The 27,856-nt window shown below is 38.4% G+C and overlaps 1 protein-coding gene and 2 non-coding genes across 10 annotated transcripts; all 3 read left to right on the plus strand.

Annotated features, from left to right (window-relative positions):
- Positions 1 to 246: 246 nt before the first annotated feature.
- Positions 247 to 27,529, plus strand: NAP1L4 (nucleosome assembly protein 1 like 4). Of its 8 annotated transcripts, none has more exons than XR_003537125.1 (17): positions 532 to 645; positions 2,097 to 2,137; positions 4,251 to 4,282; positions 5,558 to 5,619; positions 6,746 to 6,845; positions 7,761 to 7,902; positions 8,008 to 8,094; positions 9,588 to 9,707; positions 10,277 to 10,348; positions 13,381 to 13,520; positions 15,494 to 15,639; positions 17,548 to 17,570; positions 17,927 to 18,046; positions 18,340 to 18,369; positions 19,633 to 19,710; positions 20,863 to 20,900; positions 26,247 to 27,529. XR_003537125.1 is itself a non-coding variant. In XM_027701924.1 (17 exons), the coding sequence occupies exons 1-16, from the start codon at positions 561 to 563 to the stop codon at positions 20,866 to 20,868; spliced, it is 1,263 nt and encodes a 420-aa protein (XP_027557725.1). In that variant the 5' UTR covers positions 532 to 560; the 3' UTR covers positions 20,869 to 20,900; positions 26,247 to 27,529. The 8 variants fall into 8 exon arrangements, 6 of the variants coding, with proteins under 6 accessions (XP_027557732.1, XP_027557764.1, XP_027557725.1 ...); XM_027701924.1 differs by having other exon boundaries at positions 19,654 to 19,710; XM_027701963.1 differs by lacking the exons at positions 532 to 645; positions 20,863 to 20,900 and adding an exon at positions 279 to 354 and having other exon boundaries at positions 19,654 to 19,710.
- Positions 8,296 to 8,422, plus strand: LOC113963318. The gene has a single exon (XR_003532741.1). It is a non-coding gene; the product is annotated as a small nucleolar RNA SNORA54 (small nucleolar RNA).
- LOC113963317 lies at positions 11,356 to 11,476 on the plus strand. The gene has a single exon (XR_003532740.1). It is a non-coding gene; the product is annotated as a small nucleolar RNA SNORA54 (small nucleolar RNA).
- Positions 27,530 to 27,856: the final 327 nt, after the last annotated feature.

Consider the following 27,856-nt stretch of genomic DNA (forward strand, 5'->3'; position numbering starts at 1 on the left):
AGCCGGCGAGCGCAGGGGTGCTGCTGTCACTTTAAGGGCGCGGGCGCGCGCCATTCCCCCCGCGCGCCGCCCCGCCCCGCATCACGCGCTCGCCCCGCGCGCCGCCAAGGCCGCGCGCCCTCCCTCCCCACCGCGCGCTCCGATTGGCCGAGCGGCGCGAGCCCGAACAGTCAACATGGCCCGCGTGCGGCGTGGCGGCCGCGGCGCTGCTGGGACCAATCGGCGACGCCTTTGCTGAGGGAGGCGCCCACTTCACGGCCAATGGGACGCGGTGTTGTTGGCGGCGGCGCTGCCCGAGCGAGGAGGCTGCGAGGAGCGCGGGGCGCTGCGGCCTCTGCGGCGGGAGGGGCGCGGGTAGGTGAGGGCGGGCGGCGCCGGCCTCGGCTCTGGGCAGCGCGTCCCGGGCACAGCGCACAGGCCGGGCCGGTCCCCGCCGTGCGGGGCTGCGGCGGCCGTCAGGGCCCACTCCGGGCGGAGCGCGGCGGCGGCCGGAGCCACCCGGCGAGGGGAGGGGGGAGCCGGCCTGGCCAGGCCAGGCCTGGTCGGGCACCATTTTAAGGATGGTTCGAGGAGCTCGGGCCGAGGGAAGGGTGGCCCGCGCTGCCCCGAGCCTGGCGGAGGGGAAGGCAGCGGTTCCGGCCGCATGTATGGCCGCGCTGGTCTGGCAGCGCGCCCACCCTGTCCCCGCCCTCCCGGGGGAGCGGGGGAGGAGGAGGAGGGCGGCTGTTTGTGGTAAACGGTGTCCCCGGCGCTCGCACGCCGCGGTGCTCGGGTTGAGTCAGGCCCTTGGCCGCTCAGCTGGGCCGTGGGTTTGACCTCAGCCACGGTCTTGTGCCCCAGCAGCGTGGTGGGGGATTTGGGGAGGGCTCGCGTTTTCATTTCGAGTTCCCTGTCTCCCAGGAGAGGGCCTGTTTAAAATTTTCGCTGCCGCTACGATTGTTTACTACACGTAATACCAGCGCTCGTAGGGTTTGCCAGACTCCTCCGTTCCTTTAACATCTGCTCACGGTGTTTCAAAATACACAGGGAAGAGAGGGTGTGAGCTATAGATGGAAGCAGAATCATGAGGCAACTTTTTATAAAGTTATCTCTAAACAAAATAGTGTTTCCTCAAGAAAGCTTCCGAAGGAAGCCCAGCTATTGCTGATGTCCGGGGCTTGTGGAACAGGTTAATAGCTCCTTACTCTCGATGTTTTTTCACGATCCCTTTGAATTTTCCTTCCAGAAAATATCAGACTGTTGCGTTTTTGGCTTCCCACGGGGTTACATCCCAGCGGCTCTAACGCGGAAGTCAGAGCTTTCCCTTCTGATTTGTTATAGTTACGAAAAACAGTAACAGCCGTGGGCAGGAGCCTTCCTGCGGGTGCAGGAGCCCTTCGGTTTCCTGCTTTGTGTTTTAGTTGTGTTCAGAAGGTTTGTATAACAAGTCATAGGCTTTCTTGGTATAGAAGATTTATTTTGTGTACACTTTATTTTTGAGTACACCTTGCCAATGTACAGACTTTTCCTTTAAATTTGTGTCCTTCAGGATATTGCTTGTCCTTGTAATGGCCTTTTCCTATCCTGGTGTGCATTGAGTTTAGGGTTTCCTGCTGTTTTTAGTGACTGATGGTGGGTGATGTTTGTGCCAGACCAGTTGCAGCAGCCTGTGCTTTGTGGCACAAGGGGTTGTTCTGGTCCCCTCTTTCCCCAGAGCTTCATGTCTGAAGCTGTCATTTGAAAACAGAGAAACGAGATACTAATTTGGCCTTTTATTGGTGGCGGCAGCGATAACAATGATGCCTTCCACTGTTACTTCCTTGGGGTTCTGATGGCTTTTTCATGTCTTCATTGGTTGTAAACTGAGCTCACTTGCTTGGAAAGCAGTGGAGATGATGAATATGAAGACTCAATGCTTTGGTACTGCACATTTTCTGCTAGGTGTGCACTTAACTTTGTCTTTCTAAAATTACGTTTCTCTCCCATCCCCTGCCATCAGCAGTTGTACCACTTTTGTTGGTGACTCTGTGGCAGCTGGGATGAAACTGGGAATCACAAGCGTTTTCTAAGAAAATTTCTTCTAATTATTTATTTGTATACTTCTTTTTACTTTCCAGTTGCCAAAGGCACAACTCTAGGGAGTGAAACAAGGCTTAAAGTATGTATTTGCACCAGGGAATGGTGTCTTTTTTTTTCTTTTCCTTTTTTTTTGATTGTTGTTGTTTCTTATTACTTGGGTGAATGGCTTTTGTCAGAACATGCCCAATTCATGTATGTTCTAGTGGAGATTAATTCAACTGCTATTTTAACATTATTCAAGCTTTGGGCAGCTTTATTCCATGTTTTCCAAACACGAATTAGGATCTTACCTTCCCTCAGCAGACTTGAGAAGTGGTTCCCTGCAGAAAATACAGCACATACAGTGCAGCAGAGGAATTTGCTTTTCCATTAGCTCTGTCACTGGGAATAGGTTGGAAGCAACAAGTGTTTGAGGATAATTTTTAAGTAACACAAATCTGCATTTTTAGTTGCTTACTGTAGCCTTTTCTAATAGTGACTGGGATCATATAACTTGTTGGCTGAACTCTGATGTTAGGTCAATTTGCTCTGTCTTACCTTTCTAATTGTATCTTTTTTTCCCCTGCCTTCTATCTGCTATGAAAGCCTCATTTATGCTCCTTTATTTCTTCAGCTGTAAGATAGTAAAAATCTTCTGTTTTGCCCTAGCAGGTGGTTGGTGGCATTGCCACTTTCTTTTGTTATGTTTAAGGCAAGAGGAAGTGTTTGCAAATAAATCTGCCTAAGCTGGTGAAACACCTACTATGCCAGGAGCCCCTTTTGTTTGTTCCTGGACTTGCCCTATCCGGTGGGCTCATAGGCTTGTTTGGTAGATGTTAAACAACTTCCTGTGGAATAATCTGAAGTATGCTCCTAGTCCTTTTGTAAATGAACAAAGGCTTTCAGCTCTATTTAAAGTGGTTGTGAAAGTGTTGCTTTTCCAGCTTAGAGCAGGATTCAGCATTTTCCAGATGGGAGAGTGCGTGCAATCTCTGGGCTGCCGCTCAAGTTGGCATTAGCACTTGGGCTCTTCTTTGGTAGCCCTGGATTGGAAGATGGGCCTAATCAGCCTGCTTGGCCTTTATAGAATCTAAGAAATCAGATCTGTCAACTCTCACGAGTGATTGAGTTTTTGTTCTGAACTTGACTTGCAGACTAACATCTGCTTTCTTGAAAGCTTGGTAGTGGATAATATCACCTACGCTTCTGTGTGGTAGGAAGTGATTGCTTGAATTTGTGTTCAGCTGTTTAGAATGGGGGTAAAGAAAGAAAAAAACCAATCTCTATTACTAAAATATATGTACAGATTTGGATATTTCACCCCAGTAAAGAAAAAACAGCAAAATAGGTAAGACAATCTGTCTCCCTCTGGTTTCTCAGGAGAGCTAATTTAGATACTGGGGGCTGGGGTAGCTGTGCTAAACTTGGTTCCAGTCATTGCTAATACCAAGATTTTAACTTTTGTCTTTCCTCTTCATTTTCTCACACCTGATAAAAAAATTCAAGGCAAATCTTTACATAGGGGATTGTGCCCTCGTACCTAGTGTCAAAACCCCTTCTCTTGGTAAATAATTTTCTTCCCTTCAGTGTTTTTCTTTATCTAGCAGCAGGCTCACTGTAGAGCAGCAGAAGCAGCTATTCATGAAACCAGCCCTGATTAGACAGACAAGTGAAGCATATTTTTCTGCCTGGGTGATGCAAAAAAAAAGTAATTTGGAAGTTGTTGTAATTAATTCATTTAAACTTTCATTGTTTTCAGCTCTAGTATGCTACTGTAGTATAGGCAGAGATTAAAAATTCATTATTTACTTTGATACTGTCAAGGAATTAGAAAATAATATGTCTTCCTCTTTGGCTTATTTTTGTTTAATAGGATGCAGAGCTAATCTAGGAAACTGTGGCACTTGTCTTCAGGCTGAAGACACATAATAGGGTAGAAATGTATTAGTATCTGGAGTATTTAAGAGAAAAATAAGTTTTAGGGGGGGTAAACCACCTAACAGACAGTTTAAAAACTGAGCAAGTTCCAGTTTGAATTGGGTGCTGTGGTAGCTATTTACTGTAAGGAATTATGCATAATGAATTTCTTAGCAAAACCAGCAGCTGTTAATTTGTATTGAGGTTTTAAACAATGACCTGTTCTATTTTCATCATCTGTTGAGGTAAACAAATTGCTGTTAAAGTATTTTTAAATGCTGTTTTCCAACTTGCAGGTGGATACAGGCACACAGATGGCAGATAACAGGTATGTTGGACTGTTTTCTTGAAGTTAAATCAAGGTAGTCAGAGCCAACAGTATATCAGTCTTCTGCAGGAGAGTTGTTTGGGTTTTTTAACCTGTGAAGAGTGGATTACCAAACTTGGATAAGAATGTAGTGGTACTATTTTCTCTAACCAGGCTGTTTTTACTTACAGCTAGGACAAAGTACTCGTTTGATACAGGAGAAGCTGAGATTGTAGTGTATCAGATACAGCATTTAGTCTTCTCTTGGATTAACATTTGTTGTCTTGATTTAGTTTTCAGTGTCCATATTTAAGTGCCCTAAAGAACTGAAGAGAACACTGATCCTCAGTGTTTCTGTAAAATCTGTAATTTAAGTGTGTAAAAGGCGCAATTTTATTTTCTAGTTTACATAGTATTTTTTGAACAAATAACTGTCTTATGGAACAGCTGCAAATCCATATGTGCTGCTGTCTTTTGAGGCTTGCAGTGCACCACAGTAAGCTGGATAAGCTGGTCCGTCCAGTAATTAATAATACCCCTTTGCATATACGATACCTCTTCTCATTTTGTGTCTGAGTTAATTTCAGCAATGTCCAGTCTGCATTTTGTTACCTATACACTGGCAGGGAGCACAGGGAATGCTTGCTGGTTGCTGACTCGTGCTGGACCCTCTTTCCTCCAGCACAGGAAGTGTGATGGCAGGGAGATGGGGAGGACAGGGACATCTCTTTTAGAGTAGAAGTTTTTACTAGTAGAATAGAATGTTTTTACTCTAGTAGAGTAGAATGTTTTTTACTACAAAACAAACCAGCTTGTTATGGAAGTTTGAAACAGAGCTTTTATCTCTTGTTTATCTTCCTGTTTTACCTGTATCCTTTCTCATGTTTTTCTTCATCACTTACACTAAAAATATCACGTGTTTTCATTTGTGAGTAATACCATTTTCCTGTGTGGAGTCACCCAGTCCAGATGAATGACCAGCCATTCACTTAATGAGATGAATTTATCTGTCAAAGGTTTTTGCTTTGGGGTTGTGTTTTGTTTTGAGGTTGGTTGTTTTTTTCTTTCTTTGCCTTTCCTTGCTCTGCCTTTGTATCCTACTCTTGTTAGGAGATCTGGTTTCATATCCAAACCTTTAAGTTTTCAAAAATTTAGGCATAAATATGTGTCTTTAATTGGCATACTTGTTTATAAAACATGTCTTGTAAAATGAAAATTCAGAGTAACTTGTTCTTAAATATTAACATTTTTGTAATGTGATGCCTTTTTAATACATTACATTTTTAATTCTTTTAGTAAAACAGAAGATACTGCTTCAGATTCTCTGGAGGCTGCTAAAAATGCAAGCAACAAAAAAGGTAAGAAATACATAGTAATAGGTAATGTTACAGAAGTGGGATAAACCTACTGCCTTGTGTATTGAAGCTTCTTTATCTACAATTCCAGAGCCTTTGCAGTCAAAACTACAGATGTGTTTGCAAAGCAGTGGTTTCTAGGCTAACTGTTCACTTTCTGGTATTTTCCATTTTCATTGCAGCCAAAAGCAGAATAAAGGCTGTATTTTTGTAACACTGAAAGTATTTTTGTATATGTTGTGACTAGGAATAGGCTTTACTATTGCACAAAATAACCCACTAGACCCTTGCAAAAAAGCCTGTATAGACTAGCCTGTAACAACATGTAATTGTTATCATCATAATTATTAAAATGAGCAGTATCTATGCTAGTTCTTTACTGTCTCATTTGTTGGAAAATGCATCGTCAAAATGTGTCCTCTTGGAAGTTTTTGTTCTCCATTTGGAAGATCTGCAGATAACTGCTGATCAAATTAATACTTCAGTGTGCGAAAAAGCTACAGTTCCACTACTACCCTGAGCATTCAAATTTTGTAAGAGAAAGCAACACACAAACCAAACCTGTGTGCTATGCAATTCATTGGGTTTTTTAATGTCTGGAGGGGAAAAAGCAATCTTACAGATTGTAAAAGTAGTTGTCGAGGTCATAGTGCTATGCTTCTTTATTGTACAGTACACAAAGTAGTTGTCAGGCTTTTTTCAGGAGTCAGACTAATTGGAAAACAAATATTTTGGAAGTATAATTCAGTGGTTCCTCTCTTGCAAATTTATATGTGGCTTATAAGATACATATAAGAGGGATATAGAGGGAGGATAAACTCCTGTTTTGCACTTTCTGACATAAGGGGAAAACGGGAAATTTGATTATGTTGTCAGTAAACTACTTGCTTGTAAAAGCAACTGATAGATTTGCAAAGAGAAAGGTGCATTTTCTATCATTATTCAATATATTTATATTTCTGAAATCTGGTCCTGAAGTAATTTTTTTGTGTTATTAGTTAACTATAGTAGTGTTATTTGAGATCTGAAAATAGAGAATATTTTTACTGTGACTGCTGTAAGACACAGTATGACAAAAGCACTGTAAATAAATGCAGATCTGTTTAAAAGTGGTTTTCTGTCTTCGTAGAAAAACTAGCAGACCAAGTGATGCAAAATCCACAGGCCTTGGCAGCTCTACAGGAACGTCTTGACAACACAGCACTTACTCCTTCAAGTTACATTGACACGTAAGTACTGGGCGTATTAAAATTCTTCCAAGACTGAAAGCATAATAGAATGTTATTACTGAATAATTGAGATAGGAAATAAGAACAAATGGTTCACTAAGAAAAATGGTTGACTTAAACCACAGTTCATAGTGGCGTGCTTCAGGAAGAAGGAGTCAGGTTTTAGTTTGCTTACGCAAAATGCCAAACAAAATTTTGTCGGGTTCAGTGTTTTCCTTGGCTATTATTGTTTTGGATAGAAATAACTCCGCCCCCTCCATTGTTTCCTTCTGTGACCCTTAGTCTGGCAGGGCATGTGCTACACTGACTGACAGTTTCTGTGAGAATGCTGTCCAGGATGTAATGGAAAGTTCAGGATCTGTAAATCCCTAGTTTGAAGCTTAGTTTTATATTAACTGTAAAGTAGATTTAAATATTGCCTTTAGTAAATATTTGTCTTTATTTCTTGACTGAGAATAGCTGGTTGTAGATATCTTTAAAAAAAAAATATAAGTTCTATAAAGAGTTCTTTTTACATGACTGTATCTAAATGTTTAATAACCTAAAGTGCCGATGGGCAACGTGTGCTTTCTAAGTATGACCCGTGAATCAAAACTTTCCCCTGTAGAGTGCACAGTTCTTATTTTTCACAGATCTAGTCTCAAAGTTTAGGTGTAAACAAAGGTATTGATTTCAGATCTCTGAACTACACGGGGAGGGTGGTGGCCCCAGGGAATGGAACAGAAGATAACACCTTTGAGAACAACTTGGGTAGGAACACAACTTTTTGAAATAGGTTTTGAAGAAACGTGTGTATTTGACATGAGCCTTTTATTTAAAAATTGCACGTAGTTATAAGCAGCCTGTTTCACAGTGATATGTTAAATAATGCTGAGGCAACTATCTTTTAACCTTAAATAATTGTTTGGTTTTTAGTTTTCCAAAAGCAGTGATAAGAAGAATTGATGCCTTGAAAAAGCTTCAGGTGAAATGTGCCCATATAGAAGCTAAGTTCTATGAAGAAGTACATGATTTAGAGAGAAAATACGCAGCACTCTATCAACCCCTTTTTGATAAGGTAAGAAAACTATGTGTATAATTTTTATTTTCTTGTTCCTGTCAGTTCTGGTTGAGTATGTGTAATTTTACATCTTCAATTACATTCTCTATTTTTCTAACACAGAGAAGAGAGTTTATTAATGGAGAAGCTGAACCCACAGATGCAGAGGCAGAATGGCACAGTGAAAATGAGGAAGAAGATAAACTGGCTGTGAGTACAAGCTGAGTGATGAACTACTGGTATATCAGATTGTCAGAGTTAGTTCCTGTTCTTTCCATTGAGAGACTCGTCTTTTTATCAGTAACATGTTCTTGTGATGAATACACTGTTATGTCCAGTGAAAGCTTCTAAGCTATTAGTTTAGCCTTTTTTCAAATTTGTAACCTGAGTGAATTGAAAAGTTGCCTTTGTTGGCACTGTTCGTAACCTGTTAACAGCATCTTCCTGCTAATGGGTTCCATTCCAGTGCTACATGATACCCCAGGGTAATAAAGGCTGGTTGTTTGTCTGCCGGTCCCTGTTATTTTGGGGGACATAGTTAGCTTTCATTTTCATAAATACAGATTAGACACATGTCACAGAGTCATAAAACAGAATCGGACCTAATAAAATGTGTGCTGCCTACAATGCGTGGATTCCTACTTGTCTCTTGAGTAAGGGCTATCTAGATTTAGGAGGGATAATATAGTCTGTAGGCTGCCTGTTACTTTCCTGTCATCATTTTTGGAGATGTATGCTCATGGCTGGCTTTTTCTCAAAGAAGTGACCTACTTAGAAAGTTGTGTTTGCCATTCTGTCGGGTTTCGTAGCATTTTTTCCTTGGCCTGATTTTATTCAGTTTTCTTTGGACGCTGTTCTGTATACAAAGCAAATTGTTCTCTTTGTTTTTACTGATCTCCTGAGATTTAGCATGACACACAGAGTGCTCCTTGTGCATAAGCAAAAAATGTTTGTTAGGCTTTGTGTAAACACAGCATTGACAGGCCATATTCCACACAACTGTAAAATCAGAAACATGTCTAGGTAGGAAGTAAACTGCAGCTTTATGTTCTTAACTAGTGGTGACCCAAGTAGCTGCTGTTAAGAAGATCTTACATGCATGCTGCTATCTAGTGGCGTGAAAGGAAAGGTGCAATACAATTAATTCAGACTGCGCATTTCCTGCTATTTTTTTGTGATGGAGAAATGTCTGTAGGGACTCCTATATCACAAAGTAATAATTCGAGACAGTGTAATAATTAAAAATAACCATGAAAACCAATTTTACGAAGTATTTTGCAAAACTGGGAAGGTAAAACAGTATTTCAGAGGGCAGAGTTAAATTTTTAATTTTTAGATGAAACACTGTAAATGGCACATGGAGCTACAGAAAGTAGATTAATAGAAAAACAGAAATGTATATTTTTTTCTATTTGTAGAAAGAAATGTGTTTTAATTATTTTTCTTAAGTCAGTGAAGCTGTCACTTGGTCTATTTAGTCTTCATATAAAAGAATTTCAAATGAGATTAAAGTAAATCTGAATTAAATGTATACATGTTGTGTAAGTAAACCTTGTATCTCTTCATTGACGAGAAAAAACTGTACATTTCAAATGTTCCTTAAACACAGTTTCAGAAATGACAATTGTTTTGTCTACCTCTGTTTATTAAATATATTGAGCCGTAATTTTATTTCTCAAGTGTGTCTGTATTTTTTTTCCCAGGGAGACCTGAAAAATGCAATGGTAATAGAAGAAAAAGCAGAAGAGGCAAATGTCAAAGGAATTCCAGACTTCTGGTTTACTATCTTTAGGAATGTAGATATGCTAAGTGAATTAGTACAAGTAAGTTTCCCCTCTGAAATGAGTGACTTCTGTTATGTTAAATGAATTGCTTTTTCCCATTAGTAGTCAGTGCTTGTGGAATGTGTGTGAGAGACCAAATATTTGAGCCTTTAGAATCCCTGAAGATGCTTGAAAGGCTAATGATGGACAAGCACTGTTAATTTAGCCCATAAAGGATTATTTTTGCAAGGATATTATAAGAATATCCATGGATTAGTTGAATTCATTATGTAGTTTTGCCCACAGTTATATTAATTGCTTTTAATGCTGTTAAGGAAGAATTCCCTGAAGCATGTCTTTCTGTGAGTCTCACTGGCAGTAAATATCCTGAATGGTTACTATATTTTTGGTCATACACAGCCTGGCATTTGACACCTTTTTTACTGAAGGCGAGGCCTAACGATTGAGAATTTGGCACATAGTATTTGCAACTATGACTTAAGAAATTTGGATCCGGGTCTTTACTTCAGCTGAAATTGCTGAATAGTTACAAGGTTATTAAGAAGAGGAGAGAAGAATATTCTTCCAAATATTGCCTGCTGAATAGGGTTTTACTTTTTTCTGCTTAGGAATATGATGAACCCATCTTGAAACATCTGCAGGATATTAAAGTTAAGTTTTCTGAACCTGGACAGCCTATGGTGAGTTTCCTCTGCTTGCTTGTTTCTCATGAAGATTGTAGTAGTGAAGTGAACAGCATTCCAAAGTTTTCATTCAACTCTTTGGCTGTAATGTGTGTGTCAGGTTTCTTTCTAAGCTAATATTTTCATGCTTGGACTTTTAAAGATTTACCTTCAACTTTCCTGACCCTTTGCTCTTTTATTCTTAGCCTGGACATCTCTGACATCATTGTAATTTATAGATTAAAATTCTTGTTCAATTCTGTCTAGTTTTTGCTTTCTTTTTCTCTCTCAAGTTCTGGTATAGCTGCTCTTAGTAATAAAGTTATATGTCTGCTTTTCATTTTCAAATGAAAACTAATTGTGGGAAAAATTCTGGGTGCATCTCTTGCATCTCTTTTGATAAAATATTCAATACAGTGACTTGGTAATACTAATCAAAAATGATGATGGATACTGTGCTATTGAAAGGCATAGAAAATATATTAGATGATCTTTTAAAAGTGTACATAGTGAGTATTTTTTAAAGTGCAACTTGGCTTTTTTCTTTGTTCTTTTTTCTTGTTTTGCCTTATGGATTTATAGTCTTCTGATAATAATGCAATAAATGCAAGAAAAGCTTCATCGAAGATTCACATAAAGATGAAAGGACTTTCTCAGAATAGCTTTTAAAGGTTAATACCAGATGAAGCAAAGTTAGTTTTTTTTTTTAAGTCCTTAAACACTTGAGCTGATAATAGGCAAGAAAGTAGTACAGGCAGAGAAATATTGAGAATTAAGTTTCTAAACACTGCTAGGGCTAAAGGAGAGGATACAATTGTTATGAAGAAAATGAATTGTCTAAGCAGAAAGTACGGTATTCTAAGAAGTTGGGTCTTTTCATCTTGAGGCATATCTATTTGGTGGCATTTGGATGATTTGGTAATAATTGGTTTTGCCTATACTATTTTTGTGTTCTCATTCAGCTTTGTTTTACAGTACTTAAAGTTGAAGAATTGCTCTTAAAACATCAGTGGATTTCTCTCGTCTTGCACTGTTCGTAACCTTTTGACAGCACATTTCTGTAAATAGGTTCCATTCCAGTGCTACATTAAATCCAGTAATGGGAGGCTGACAAATGCCATGTCCCTTCTGTATTTGGAGACAAAGGATGCATTACTAACTGCTTGAGTGAAACCCGTTTTCCATTTGTGTGTGACTGTTGTCTGAAATTCTCTCGCTGTTGAAAATCGGTGCAGCAGTGGCTGCTTTGTACTGTAAAAGCTTCACATAATCAGTGTGTAATAAATACACTAATTCTGCTGGGGATTAGGTTTTGCTGCTAAAAGAAGTACATGATAGTTAGGCATTTTCTGAGTTACTGTTGACCCAAAGCCATTAACTGTAGTTGTGGCACTCCAAAAGTGGATTTGCCTGGCTACAGTTAAAGTGCTTTCAAGTTCTGTTTGTTGTAGCATGTACATAGAAACTTTTATCCACATGAAGCATAAGTGATTCCTTCACTGTTTGCTTTTACTTATTTATAATCATGTGAATAAACTTACATCTATTTTATAATTATAATTTCTACCTATATATTTATTTGGTCATCAGGATCCTCAGCTAGCATATTCAGACCTGGATGATGCATCTGGGTATAACTTAAATAGCTTAAAAAAGTAAGTTCTCTTTTTTTCAACTTTATGAGACCATAGCAGATAAAAACCCCAAAGGTATCCAAGTAAACACTACTGCAACACTTCAAATAGAATGTGAAACTTGAAGCTTCTTGTCTCCTAATTAGCAGGTAAACAAATGCTGAAATGCAGCCTCTGCAGATATTGTTGTCTTGCTAGTCCTTGGGATCCTGCATGCAAAGTAGTGCCACTGGTTGCCTATTTATAGCCCCAGTGATGGTTTATGGGATTATTTGGGTATGAGTGTTCGTCACTGGTAGTGGATAAGCTAAGTTTGTAACTATTCCCCTGAGCATGTTTGCCAGGCAGAGATTACCCTTAGCTGAAGATGGCCTCCAAACCATACAGCTGTCTTGAATTGCTTTAAAATGGAAGTAAAGCTAAAATAGGCAATGTGAAGCCAAGACAGATATTCCAGTGTACTGCTGCGTCCCATTGGCTTCCTTTGCTCGAACAGGGTTTGGGAAAGTTGCTGTTGCCACTAGTTTCCATCACTCCTTGACCACTGTCTTTGCAGATTTCAGTCATGAGAGGAGATTCATGAGGCCTTAGAAAGATTAAGGGGCCTTTGGGAGATGAGTGAGGGATAAATGTCTTTGAACAGGCTGTTGTCTCCAGAGTTGTTTATCCTGTTTGCACATGGATGGGCTTGAAAAAGAGGATGGCAAGGCAGTCTTGGTGACAACAGACCATCTTCTGGCCTGACTCTGAAGAATGCCTGGGGAAGTGTATTCAAGGCTAGGGTTTTTGGCAGTTACACCTGCTTCAGGCTGTAGCCTGTTAAGACATGTATAATTGTAGGATTCTGTTTGAGCCAGTGTTCTTTTGCAGGATTTTCTGTTATCAAATGGAAAAACCTCCTCTGGTTCCTGGTGAAGTGTACTGTTAAAATAAACTCCTTCAATCTAAATTGTGTTTTAATCAGAAATAAAGTTTGTTTCAGTCTCTTAAGGTCATGACATTGATCAGAACTGCTGTGGTGCTATTCTGATGTCAAAATGATTTCAGAGTAACATCATCCCTAGTGCAAGGATGATGAGAGGCTTCCACAGAAAATGAAACTAAGACTTTTTTATCAAAATACTTATTTCTAAGGTTGCTTTTAAGACAGCAGTTCTATGTGTAAAGGTGAATGAAATGTAGTAATTACCTGATTAGAATTTGAATCTTGGCCATGGTTGTTCAGGCTTCTTGCACTTTTGGAATTGGTTGACGTTCTTAAATTTCCTTCTTCTGCTGTAGTTTGAAAGATATGTTTGCCATCAAAGTCTCATTTTTTCCTGTATTCAGAGATTGATTAATGATAATTTTGCTGATGTGCTATTTCAATGATAAAATTTCGTGGTAACATAAAACTATAATGGAAATTTTTTCCAGTCTTTCTCATTAGAGTTCCACTTTGGGCCCAATGACTACTTTTCTAATTCAGTCCTGACAAAGACATACAAGATGAAGTCGGAGCCAGACAAGACAGATCCCTTTTCATTTGAAGGACCTGAAATAGTTGATTGTGAGGGGTAAGGAAAACTAAAATTCAAAAAAGCTTCTGAAGTAATAGTGCATATTTTTTTGCTTACTGTGATAATGATTAATGAAGATAAAATTGTTATTGACTTAAAAACTGGGAATGTTTGTAGGGATTATGATGATGTTAGCCTCAGCATCAGAAGGAACAGATAACTGGATGTAGATATATTTTAACATGGTGTATATTTTAAATGATATGCCTTTGAAATGTAATACTTCGCTAATTGAGGTAACAAACCTGTTATTTCCAGGTAACTAGGTAAATTAATTTTAGTCATTACATTTCACAGACCACCTCTCCTCCTTAGTCTGATGAGTAGCCTTAGACTCTCTTGGATTCTTGTCATCTCCTCAGCAATTATTATTCCAGCAGGAATTGGTATATTATTGATCAGGCAGGAATTGGTTACATGTACCATCAGTTCTTTCAACCTGTTTTGAGGCTGGAACATACTGGCCTCAAATGCAGTTTGGTTCTGCTAGTTGTGGCTAATGCAGCAATTTTCAATTTTTTTTATTTTTTTCAAAATGTGTTCAGAAACCAACTGTGGAATGGTGAATTCCTGTCTATTCTGGAAGTCTGTTCAGTTGGACACCACATTAGAGTTTTTTGGGGGTAAAAGATCATTCCATCTAACCTAAGACTTTCTCTTCCCATCAGTGATCTCTGTCCTATAACCAGATTTCAGTGCCACACCAGAGCAGAGCTGACAAAAACGAAAAATGGTTTTGTACCTTATTTTTCTTAGCTTCTTTGGTGTTTTTTTCTGTTGATATTTTTCTTGGGTTTTAGTTATGTTTTTATCCTTTCAAGGATGTGTTTTGGTGGAGGATTTTGGGTTTTTTTGGGGTTTTGTGGTTTTTTTTTAACTAACACTTAAGAAATGCCAAATACTTGGGTTTTTTTGAAGGCATCCTGACAACCTCAAAACCTTTTGACTTGTAGTGCTACATACTAGCTTCTGAATTGAGTATTCACCTGAAGTGAGGCAAAACATCTACTTGCATGTTTAGTGAAGGTCGTGTCCAAGTTACAGACTAGTCCATGTTGAAGAAAACTTTAGTTAATTACAACAAAATGTTTTCAGTTAAAGTCTCACAGAGGGATGCTTTCCTAAATTGCTGATATGTCAAAACTTTGATTTCAGTTGATGTTTCCTGATGAAGGTGTTAGATACTGGTACAAGTAGAGCAGGAAAACATGTCTGTGACTTGTTATACAGGTTAAGCATAAAACTGTTGACTTTGACCATTTATATATAGGGCAGTATATTTTGGGACACTTAAGAATTACTGTGACACCATTATTTCCATTGCAAGAGAACTAGCTGTGTTTGCCCCTCATTCTTTGCCATGTGCAGTTTTGGGTAAAACTACAGGTGGATGGAGAGAGACTTTTAGTTGACATAAAGTGTCAATTTGTACGGTAGCAGAACAGGGAAGTAAACTCTTTGCAGCTTGCTGCACTTGGCTGCCAAGTCAATCTGAGCACTGCTCTTTATAGAGCTAAAACATCCCTCTCCTTGGCCCACTCTTTGTGCATTTATTTTTAGAATACTGGACACTGCCTTGACCTGTAGTGACAGGATGGTTTCCTACTGGTCTGACTGAGATTTTTTTCTCTATTAGCTTTATCACGTCCTTGGTTACAGAACTCCAGTAGCTGGGTCAAAGGGGTTATTAAAGTTTGGAGGGGGAGCAGTGATTACTCTGCGAAGACAAACTTGTACAGCATTTTCATTTAGGGAAGTATTTAATGTGTCCAACATAGACTTAGTCTCTAGCACTGTGATGCATCCACTTCACATCTTGTCAAGCAGATTCACTTGTCAGTGTGTGTAAAACTAGCTTTATCCAGAGAATAATAAACCATCTTTGCCTTGATATTGCTGCTCTGATGCTCAGTTCCCTAATTTCACTGATGTCTTCTGTTAAAATGCTGTTTTCCACATGTTGTCTCTAGGTGTACTATTGACTGGAAGAAAGGAAAAAATGTTACAGTTAAAACAATCAAGAAAAAGCAGAAACACAAGGGTCGAGGCACAGTTCGGACAATTACTAAACAAGTACCTAATGATTCTTTTTTTAACTTCTTCAGCCCTATAAAGGGTAAGCTTGGAAAATAAGAATTGAGGATTCTTAAAATATGTTGTTTTATTTATATGTGTGTGTATTCATGCAGCTTAAACCTTCAAACTATTTATGCTGCTGCATTGTATACTGTCTTCTTACTAGAGGAAGATTGCAAACTGCAGCCCATCCAAACAGATCACTTTGTTCTGATGTTATTCTATAGAATTTGGCCAAGAGATGTGCATTGTAAACAGGATTCATAGTATGGAAACAGTCTCATGTCAGTAGAATCTCCTAAAGAAGTTGACTTGTTTTACCACAGGATGGCTCCATGCATCAGTTTGAGGTTTCTAACATGCAAAAGAAATCTCTTCCAGTGTTGGTCAAGTTACAGCATATCGGTTTCGTTTAAGCCTTTGTCTTAAGTGACAAACTTTTTGTAGTTTCTTCAGTGATTAATTAATGATCCATAATGCTCCATACAACTTTGTAATTTTCTTAATTACCTTATGGTAGGTCTGTACTCATATATTTAAAACAATTTAGGTGGATTACAAAACTTTTTTTTTTTCTTGGTACATCTCCCATTGTACTCTTTTGTGAACATGGATGGAGGAAATAGTTTACTTTGTGGACTAAAGGAGTCCTACAGGAAAGGTGGTAAGGGACTCTTTGCAAGGGCACGTAGTGACAGGACAAGGAGGAATGGCTTTAGGCTGAAAGAGGGCAGGTTTAGATTAGAGCTTGGAAAGAAATTCTTGATGACTGTGAGGATGGTAAGGAACTGGGACAGGTTGCCCAGAGAAGATGTGGATGCCCCATCCCTGGAAGTGTTCAAGGCCAAGTTGGATGAGGCTCTGAGCAGCCTGGTCTAGTTGAAGGTGTCCCTGCCCATGGCACGGGGGTTGAAACTAAATGATCTTTAAGGTCCCTTCCAACCCAAACCATTCTGTGATTCCAGAGATACACTGAACAAAATGGACATTGGTTCTTGATTCTGTTGTGGGCTATTATGAACTACCTGTCCCTTCTAATTACCACTGCAAATCCCCATGTACATAGGGAGGAGAACCAAGTGATACGTGTTTCCAAAGTTGGGGGTTGTTTGGTGCAGAAATACCCTTTAAATTAATTTTCATTGCTGCTTTCAGAAGGCGATGGAGATTTGTTTGTATCATGTTGATGTTATATTAATTTTTGAAATACTTAAAGGACATACTCTGGAGATGTGTAAGAAAGATAAGACTGACATCTGCTGGTAGCTGATTTTTCAACTAAAGAACAGGCTGAGCCAAATGATCACTTTCATAGTAGGATCACAGTGCCATGGGACCTGAGTAGAAAAAGGAAATCTGTTTTGGTTTGTGTTGGAGTTTTTTGTTTTGATTTTTTTTGTTGTTGGTTGGTAGGTTTTGTTTATAAACAAACAACCCCACCCTATTCCTTACTGGTTACAGTACTGGGCCTGTTCTCAACAATGCTTTGCAAATTCATGACAAAATGTTCATCTACTTGGTATCCTCTGTATTTGGGTAGATGAGAGGGTTTGTAATGCTCTAGCAAAATAGTTACTGTAATTACAGCATTAATGCAGAAATAAAATGTGTTGATCTCTGAAAGGAGAAGTGTGATCTGCATGCCTTCTGAATCCATCTTTGTAGAAAGAGTGCAAAAATTTCCTGTGCAAAAATCTTTGACATCCATATGGCAGCTTTGATGCTCTTATTACAACATGTAAAATTCTTACAAGTACAATATCTGTAGGTTTAGCTTAATATGAATCTGAATTGTCATTAAAGGTTTAATAGCTACCTTCTGAAGCCTTTATAGCCCCAGTGTTTTCTGGTATGAGAAGGTCTTTATACTGTGTTTTGTCATCTTGAATATTGAGGTGGGCTAGACTATATATGCTTGTCTTAAATTTGCTGTCTTTTCTTTTTGCAGTATCTGGTGATGGAGAGTCATTGGTAAGTTTGTTTCTGAAATAGCACAATTGCACTTTGGCATGTCCTTTTTACCAGGTCACTCTATAGTGACTGTTGGGGTTCTTTCATTAAGTACTGTGCATTTTTATTATTATTTTTGCTTTTGACACAGTAATCTGTGTGTAGAAAGTAGGAAACTTTTACAATAAATCTCAATTCTGCAAATCTAGAGTTAGACCTTAGGTTTTGTTACAAAGTATACTGAAAGTACACGTGACCTGAAGGTTGATGATGACAGTGTAATGTTTTCTTAAACCTGTAATTTTGAAATACTTTTGTCTGCTTCTGTATAGTACATCACATTTGTAGTAGAAAAATCAAGCTGCCTTGCCTTACAGGATGAAGATTCAGAATATACTTTAGCTGCAGATTTTGAAATTGGACACTTCTTCCGTGAAAGGATAGTCCCTCGTGCTGTGCTGTATTTCACTGGTGAAGCTATAGAGGATGATGATAATGTATGTATGCTCTTAGCATTTTGTTTATTAGTCATCACGTAGATAGAAACGTTCTCCTCCTTTTCTGATTAGACTGGTATGAAGTATTAATTACAAGAGAATAACAAAAAACCTTGAAGAGATTCCTGTTACTGGGGAATAGGAAAGAATCATTCAGCTTGCTATGGGTTGTTAATCTGCTTCTGGAAGGGGCTTAGTTTCAGTTACCGTGTTTGAATATGCTACATCTATTACTGCAGAAGTTTTCATGCAAATATTAGTAGAGCTAATAAAACCTTGGGTTTGTTTTTCAGTTTGAAGAAGATGAAGAAGGTGAAGAGGAGGTGAGATGCACACTGTATCTTTTATAGATAACTGATTAGCTACTGCATTCCAGTACCAGAAATAGTTCTACATGGAGTAGAAAATAGTTGTTTGTAAATGCTCTCGTGGATGATACTTCTTTCCAAAAGAGTTCAGCATGCCTGACTTAAAAAAATCCGTGGCTGGTTTTTCTTCTTCATAAAAGTACTTTCTGCAAGAACATTTATCCTTTTTTTTTTTCCCAGTATTTTGCAAGCTGCTTTCTGACATGAGTCAAAAATTAAAGACAAGCTCTTTATTTCTTGAGTGCTGCATGATAAGAATCTTCAACCTCATTTTTAAATATCTGTTACTTTGGAGGTAATGGAATTCAACTGTCAGCTTTTAGTTGTCATAAGCTTGAAGACTGGGTTTTACTAAATGTAAAGTGAAAAAGGGGAGTGTGCAACCACTCAGGATAAAGGCTTGATTTAGGCTGGAATTTCTAGTATACCAAGAGCTCTGCTCTGTTTGCGGTAGCGTTGTATGAACACAAACATGCTGTGAAAGGCTTTGCAGAAAGCCACTGAATGTTACCACACTTAAATGAACTAATATCCTTTACAAAGAATTACATTTTTTGTTTTACTGCTTTTACTGTGGTGGTCTTGCTAATTTGTACATACCTGACTGTTGTCAAGTTCACCATACTCTGGTACATCAGGAGTTATCAAGCTGGTGGTCTGATGTGAGCTGGCAGCCTTCAGCATGTGATCTCTTTTTTTTCTCTTTGCTTAGGCTGTTCAATAACTAAACATGTACTTTTATTTTTTAAACTGGGTATTGATAGAAGTGTATGTGTATTTTTAATTTGTCTCCAGTGCCATATTACTTGGATGTAGTTGTGTATAGAACACAGTGCAAAAATACTGCAAAATCCTCTATACAGGAATACATAGCCTGTCCACAGTAATCCAAATAAACAGACTCTTTGGAGGGAGATCAAAACAAAGAACAAAATTAGACATACATACCTGTTACCAGAACTAAAATTCCAGGTCATGTTAGATAGAAGTTTAAAAATTGCTGGGCAACTGCAGCAGAAACTTATATAGGAAAATTGTCTTAAGCCATGCTGAAACCTTTAAATCATCTTTTAAAGATTTTACAGATGCTGAATTCTTTTATATCAGCCCAATGCTGACATCTGAAACACTCTGGAATACAGTGATAACATAATTTGCTATTTTGCTTTTTGTCCATTACAAAAAGTTGCACTTTTAACCTGTTTTAATTTCTGTTAGTTTATCTCTATTTTGTCATAGGAGTTGGAGGGGGAAGAGGAGGGAGAAGAGGAAGAAGATGCAGAGGGTGATCCTAAGGTAAGGATTTTTGTGTGCTTAGTCACAACACAGACTATAATCATGAGCAGTGTAACTGAGGTTATAACAGTTTGTGAAAATATCAATAAATTATTTAAAAAACCCAAACCGCACCCTAACTTCTGACTGCAACATCTTCATCTTCTTCAGCACTCAAATTGCCCTTACAAGTTAATCATTCCATCAGCTGAGAAAGTGTAGGTTTTGTCTTCCAACCTGCACCAAGAAAATGATAATTTCTGAACTGTGTGCCTTTACTTCTTAATGCCATCTCTTTGTAATGCTGATAGATATTTTTCCTTTAGAAAGTTCATATTCAAATGTTCCTTGGCTGGACTTCAACTTAGAATTAGTCTGACAAATCTCAACTAGCTTGTTTGTTTATTTTCTTTTCCTTAGAGTTGTTCTTTATCGTTGTCCTGATGGCTGCAGGTTAGACTCCACATGTCTGTACTTGGTTAGAAATCAAAAAAAGTTAGTCTTCAACTTTGAATTTGAAACTTTGATACCTGGCGTAAAATTCAGCCTTAAGGGTTAGTGCTCCTTCTGATAGGCCTTTTTCAGTCCTTCAGTCCTGGTAAAGTTAATGCTTATATTTATTGAAGCTGGGACAGTGATGACAGGTTTGGGTTCATTTAGTTCTTAAAACATCGGCTTTTAATTTTTTATAAAGACAGATGAAAAAGTGAAAGGCGTGCAAAACTGCTTGATCTTTGGATGACAGCAGTTTAATGTGTTACTCTTCTGGTGTAGTTTTATATACAGCATCATATCACTAGTAATGCTTTTTGCTACTGTATCGAGAATCAAGTTAGTTTAATGAGAAATACTGTGTAAAGAAAGTCTGTCTTGTGCAAAGATCAATCAAACAGGATTAGAGTGGCAGAAATAAGTATTCTGGCTGCTTGGTAGGATCAAATGCAGTGATGTACCTGTAATGGGAAACAGTTGGACAGCTGAGAAACAGTGTTAGTTCTGTGTCAGTGTACATTTTTGTGAAATATCAAGTATCCTTCCAAAGGATTTGGCATTCTGTAGGAAAAAAAAAGCTTAGGTTATCTTGGAAGGTTATGGTTTGTTGCCTCCTGTATTATTTTGTACATTTCACTTTTCATCCATGCTGACAGTTCCTTTCAATTTTTTCCCATTTAGGTGTAATATAAGTCTGTTTATCATTCATACATTTCTAGGTAAGGTGGAATTCCATTCATACCTAACTTCCAAGAGTCCCATTTGTAGTCATGTAATGTGATTTGTTTTCTAGGGTTTTCTGTTTTGTATTTTATTTTATCCTTTTATGGGGAAAAGAAATGGGGAAATTATGACTTCAGAGTTTAGGTTTTATTAGTAAAAAATAGAAAGAAATGTGTATAGAGATGACTGCCATTAAATTATGTAATTAAATTAGATTTTTCCGAATGACTCTGCCTTCCTGCCTTCTGCTTTGCCTTTGTAGCAGTCAAACTGTATTTCATATACATATGATAAAATATACTGAGACTTGTCAGACTTTTTTTCCTTGTATCTGGTTTGATGTTGCATCTCTTTACTGTTTGTAGTGTACTTGCAAATTATTTCTTAAGTATCTTCTCTGCTCTTAAACTCTTGTAAGTCATCAGCTTACTTAGTATGTCTTTTCCAACATCTTATTTGTGCTGCCTGACAAAGGCAGTCAGTCACTCTTAGAAACTTTTTCTTGATCCTTCATGGTTCTGCACAGGTATTGTTCTTCTGCTCATCTGTCTCTTTGTTTAAAAGAAGAAAGAAAAAGTTCCTTCTATTGTATACTGTCTTCTTTCACCTTTCATCCCATTCCTCACAGAGAACAATGCCTGCAACAGCCTCCATACTTTTTTCCCCCTGTATTTTAGGCTGTGTCTTTTATTTTGCTTATTTAGGAAAAGCTATAATCTTTCCATGTCATTCCCTCTGCATAGATAATGCCCTTCTTTGCCTAAACTCAAAATTGAGCTGTGCTTTTGTGTTGGTTTTTGGTGTTGATGTTGTTTCCAATGGGATGTGCTTTGAGACACCAGCCCCCCTGCCTCAGCACACTTGCACTCGTTGTTCACCCGTAGGAGTAGAACATCCATTTGTCACAATGGCTTATCTATCGTCCTGTTGCAGTCTGCTACACAGCTCTTTTCCCTCCCCACAATTAAAAATTGTCAGCCACTGGCTCCAATTTTTGAAGTCAACTTGGAATTCTTTTTTTTGTCTTTTAACACTCATACCTCAGTCCTGTTTTCCACTCTTTCTTATGTTCATCCCATTTTCTGGTCCTGTTTCTCCCTGTCCCCTGCCTCTCTTTGCCTTTCAGTTCCTGCCCCCGTTTTTTCTTACCCAGAATAGTTTTCTTTTTCATGTACAAAAAAATAATTGGTGTATTTTCCTTTCAAATTCAGTTTCTTCTCTTCAGTCTTTTCCATATTACCTCCTCCTTTAGCAAATGTAGTATAACAATACGTCAACACTTTCTGCTTTAACTTTTCCTCCTTCCTTCCTCTCACTCCTGTCTATTTTAAGTACATTTGAGTTGTTCGGTTATAACCAGATTGTTATCACCTCTTACACAAAGCACTTATATATAACATAAGTTGTGGCTTTGGAAGACTGAGCAGTCAGATGATTGGAGGTAGCTTCAAAAGATGCTACAAAACTGGATAATGTAGCTTGTTTTGTCTAGTATATTTTTCTATGTGCTTGCATGCATATTCCTTCAGCTGCCTTTATTTTACATGACTGAGCCTGTGCTGGAATTGAGAAGTAGCTGACAGGGTTATACAGAATGTTGGTTTGAATCATGACCGAAAAAAACTGCTGTGGAGAGAGACTGCATGTGCTTCAAGGTGCTTTGTTTATCTTCTAAGTTAGAGTGGTAGAAGGACCTGTGAGGAGCAAATTCATTTTCAGAACCAGTTGTGGGCAGAGGCAGTTTGGATTGCTTGCTTACTTAACTCTGCTTAGCTCTGGGTTTACTTCCCATGTTTATGTTCTATATCCTTGCTTTTTCTCATTTAGTAACACAGAATAGAAAATAACCAAAGATAAGTTTCAGCTTTAGGACCCCTAACTGAACTATTTCATTGAAGGCATTTGAAATACTGAAAGGCTTTCTAACCTTCTCTGCTAGAATGGGCATCAGCTGTAATGCCTACTGCCTATGTTGATCCTACTGTTGGCAGCAGAGTTGTTTGGGAGTCAGATGAGATCTTGATGAGCTGCCTGTGCCTGCATGGCTACTTTAGCAGATGGAAAGCTTCCCAGAAAGTGAATTGGAAAAGTAAGGAGATAAAGACTTGATTGCTCTTTGAATCACCTAGGAATGTACCCTGCCTAGTATGTTTAAACATTGAAGACTTACAGAAATTCAGTGTTTCTTTTAGTGGTAACTTCATGTGAAAAAGGATCAGTCTGGAAAAAATGAAATTGCTAAAATAAATGTCATGGATATTTTGGGCTTCTGTCCCCATCCTATAGGACACCAGTTTAACTGGATGGGTAGATATGGTGGGCTTTGTGTAGGAAAGTCATGAAAGCAGTGTTACCTCAGACTTGCTTTTCTTCTCCGTTTTACCTTGTGTTCCTGCAAATTTTAGGTGATATTTTTAATTCTGAGCAAGTGCAATAAATTAGAGGCAGTGACAAAAAGCTTTATATTGATCTTTGTTAGCAAAAGAGGAAAAAATAGGAGTCTCACCTTATTCAGCTCATTCACCTCAAAGTGGAATCAAAGGCCCAGAGTAGTTTAAACTCCTTGCACGGAATAAGTAAATATTATTAAATACTTTAAAGATATAGAAAAAAAATTCTACCAATTTTAAAATTAAGTCTTTTCTCATGGCTACTATAGAGAATCTCTCTACAACAAGAAGAATTCTTGTCTCTGTAGCACTGGTAGTGATCTTCAGTACATGTGTTTACTGCTAAATTTATTTTAAAACAAGATGCAATTCCTCCTTATCTTTGCTGGTTAAAGTCTCTCTGGTCTTTATTTACCTGGCCAATGCATTTCACCACCTTTCTGAGATGTCTTGGGAAGTTAATTTAGGGAAATACAGCATGAATGGAATTCTTGCCAGAATGGGGAGATAAGTGGCACAGGGTCTGTCTAAGGCAAATCAGTGGATTGGTAGTGATTGACTGACCAAATGTCACCAAATAGTCTGGGCACTGCAGGGAGAGCAGGCTCAAGCTTAATAGCACTGCCTGAGGGAGTGTGGGTGTAGGATCTCCATCCCACTCACAGCTTGGGGTCTGGTCTCTGATCTTCCAGGATCCATTAGAGGCCAGAGATAGGTTTAAACATGCACGTGCCCGATGGAGCAGCTGTAACTTGAAGGCAATTGTAGTTTATATATGCTGTTGTTCTCTTGTGATCAGGGCATGAGATGCTTTGCATGAGGCTGACAGGTAGCTGAAGGCAGTGTGGAGCTCAGGGCTGTGCTGAGGAAAACAAAATGGTGGGGAAAAAATTGATTATGTTGGAATCTGGATCTGGGATACTGTCTTGATACTGATGGCCTGCTTAAACACTTTGTATATATGGTCAAGATAGATATGCCCTCAACCGTAAGCTAAAAATAGCATAAAGTAGCAGTATTTGTTTCACAATCCTCCAACAACTGACTCAGATCCAAGAACCCCTCAAACTCTATTTTTTTTTTGTCTGAGAGCAGTAATTAACATTGAAAGATCCTTAAGAAGGAACTTTGTGATCTGTGTGACTCAGTTTTTACAGGATAAAGAATTATATGCAATAAATAAAATTTAAATGTTTACAGAATTAAGATATAAAGAAGATAATGGCAGTTTAATAGAAAATATAACAAGTGTTTTGGTTGATCATTAAAATTTGGCTGAAATGGTTGTGGTGGTCAACCTACATGTGTCTTCTTGGTATAACAGGTGAATAGGAAGGAAGGAGAGAGATGGACTTTTAAGTATATTTTAAATAAGATTTGTTTACTTTATTGTGGCTCTCATCCTGAATACAAGGGAGACAAGAAGTGATGCTGTGCACTGTTCTGTGGCCATGTTCCAATACAAAGCAGTTAGAAGAAGAGCATAAACCTTCAGAAAGTTTTTGATAAAATGCTGCTGGTTTTTGCTTGCCTCTAAATAAAAAGGAATAGCATGCAATGTACTACCAGTGGCAGTTAGATTTTTCTTTAAGAGCAAGAATGCTAATTTTGTGTTCTGTGTAAAGGTGTCCCTCTTTTCCTGTACTTAGTCCCAGATCAGTGAAAATTAATTCACATCAGTGTTACTTGGAACCCCAGGCAGATGAGAGAGAACAAAGTTGAAATTAGCCAGATGTGCTGGGTGAGGAAAACCATAAGGTCTCTTGACATATCTGTGCAGAAGAGACAGTATTTGGCTCTAATCCAGACTTGCAGTGGGAATGATAGTGACCGCTCTAACCCTCAAGCAGTTTAGGTGAGGGACAGAAAAATAGCCTGGATTTAGTGCAGATTATCAAGGGCAAAACTTGATGATAAGGAAGCTTTAAACTAGTTCCACCTATTCTTCCTCACTACAGGCAAAAAGCTTAAGTTGTCTTAGCTCTTGGTTACTTATGTTTAATGAACTTTTGCATGATTACATCTTTTATAACATATAGAGCTCTTCTTCAGGATAGTTACTAAGAAACATTTTATGTTGCAGTCAGTGACATTCAAGTCATGTTTTATACTTGTGTTTTTCTTTAGTAGAATTCAGTGACTGTTATTTGTTTATTATAAACTGTACTAAGAATGGTAAAGGAGAAGCAAAGCAAAAATTCACTGAATAAATTCTACTTTCTAAGAATCCTATTTTACAACAGAAAAAGCAAGAAGTGCAGTGTAAACCTGAAGTTCTTAGCTGTTTAAGTACTTGTTCTTACTCCCAAATACACTTCCTTTTGCCAAAGGGGAAGTTGTTTTACTACCTAATGAAGGTGTTTCTACTTTTACATATTCAGATTAACATACGGACTTCTTGCCCAGTGTTAAATTGTTGAATAGTTACCTGCTGGTGATGCAGAACCTACAAGAAACCAACACATTAATTACTTTTTTATCACCTTACCAGAAAGGGCAAGGCTCCTAAGGAAAAACTCAAACGTGCTTCAGAATAAGCAGCCTACCTTCCCTGCCTTCCTCCCTTCTCAGAGTTGGAGGAGGTGGCAGTTTATTGTTAAAATTGTTTAATGGGAACTGAAAGTCACATGAGGCTCTGTTTGGGCAAAGTAGGACGTGGTTTGCTTTCCTGTTTGTTTGAACCTCGGCCTACAGGATGGAGTGTTAAGAACACAAAAGTAGATTAAAAATTATGGGATATCAAGCAGCTGGGGGCAGGGGGAAACCCAATAAATATGGTGACAGCTGTTGGACCCTTATGATGTGGCCTGAGTTTGCATGTAGCGTTTATGTACATGCTAATGATACCTAGTTAATTTGAAACTGCATAGCCAATTTCTCTTATTTGTTGAAGTGTGTTCTTATATGGCATTTTGATTTTTAACTGTTTATTTTCTTTTTCCTTTTACACAGAAAGATTCCAGCCAACCTGCTGAATGCAAACAACAGTAATAAGGAAATACCACTTGGAAGTGATATTTGAACAACTTGTAACAAATAGTTGGATACCTGGCCTGCAGTTCAGGATATTCCATCGCTGCAGCACAATCTTATTAACAATGCTTACAATTAATTTGTTTTAAAATGCATGATTTTCACTAACTTTATTGCTTAACATGTACAGTGGCAACTTCAATGCATTTGGGAAATATGAGGTTTAAATAAAGCACACTCTACAGCCGTTGGTACACTGTAGCTAAGTATGTCAATAGGCCTTTAGAGCCTTTTGCCCTATGCATAGGGGAATAGTCCAGACTACCATGTGAGGATTATCCATTTTCTTGTTAAACATTGAAAATCGTGGAATAGCAATGTGCTGAGAAGCTGAAGTAAATGGATGACATGTATGGTAGCTGAAACAGATAGAGCAATATGACTTTTTTGCTAGTTCCCTCCCCCCTTTTTTAATGTTTCTCGCAACCTACAAATTGAACTAGTGCTTGAGCAGCTTTAAATGTCATATTTATTATCTCAGTACAACCAATCGAGTTGAAGTAATTTTACTTCATTGAAGAGGGTGTCATATTTGAGACTTAGTTGTTCATCTTACTATTTATTTATTCATGTTTGTAAGTACTTTGACAGAATTAGTGCTTTTTAATAGTTTTTAATATACTTGAAAAATCTTCTTCCTCTTTTGCATACAATATGGGTACTTGTAAAACAAATAATTCAAATTGGTCTCCACGTAGTAGTCTAGACAGAAGAAACAAACTTGCATCAAAATGACAACTCTTCTGGATGAAGATCAAAATGCAAAGGCCAAACTGTTGCTGTTGATGGAAGTGGGTTGCAGCCAAAGAACCAGAACATTTCCAGTAGTCTTACTGCTTAGTGTCCAGCATGAAAGGACCTTTCACTATGAACACAGAAATTTATCAAAATGAACCAGTTCAATAAATTTGAAGTTTGGGTGTCTTACTTGCAACACTGAAATTATTCCATTCCACAGTTTGTTTTATTTAAAGTTCTGAAGTCTTCAAAACTACCTTTTGTTGTTGTGTGGCACTTCAGGTACACGTTTCTAGTTTCAGCATCCATTGCCAACCTCTGGCAGCAGTTGAATAGCAGCTGTATCAACACTGTGACCAGGCATGTAGAGTGCTCCAGCCTTACCTTACACATTTGTAACTTAATACGGTGTTTTCAATTTGTACAGAATAGATAGAATATTCTATTAAAGTTGTGAAACATGATCGTTGGTGCCTGTCTGATCCGTGACGCTTCCTGAATTAAATGAACACCCCTTTGCCTTTGGTAGGGAATGGTGAAGTGTTTTAACGTGGCACACTCCAGCTGTTTGCCCAGGCGGCTCCTGGCTCGACATCCTCCTTTGTTGTCAAAAGCCAAAGAACAGGAGCTCTTGTAAACATTAAATTATGGAGTTCTTTGATGTAAATCAGAACAAACTTGCTTAATTTGCAAGTAAACAGTCTGCAGTGTTTTGTAGGATTTGGAGTTTTTAGGGAAGCAGTGTCATAAGGTTCCGCATCATCCAATTTGGTCATGGACTGAATGAGGTG

This window comes from Neopelma chrysocephalum, unplaced genomic scaffold (assembly GCF_003984885.1).
Source record: "Neopelma chrysocephalum unplaced genomic scaffold, ASM398488v2 Primary Assembly neopelma1_24, whole genome shotgun sequence".
Lineage (NCBI taxonomy): Eukaryota > Metazoa > Chordata > Aves > Passeriformes > Pipridae > Neopelma > Neopelma chrysocephalum.

Bases quoted from the DNA above. Each gene is read 5' to 3' on its own strand.
- NAP1L4 (XM_027701916.1), top strand. From the start codon at position 561: ATGGTTCGAGGAGCTCGGGCCGAGGGAAGGGTGGCCCGCGCTGCCCCG. The intron at 6,846-7,760 runs GTAAGTACTGGG...TTTGGTTTTTAG, and splicing joins CCTTCAAGTTACATTGACAC to TTTTCCAAAAGCAGTGATAA. The intron at 15,640-17,547 runs GTAAGCTTGGAA...TTCTTTTTGCAG, and splicing joins CTTCTTCAGCCCTATAAAGG to TATCTGGTGATGGAGAGTCA.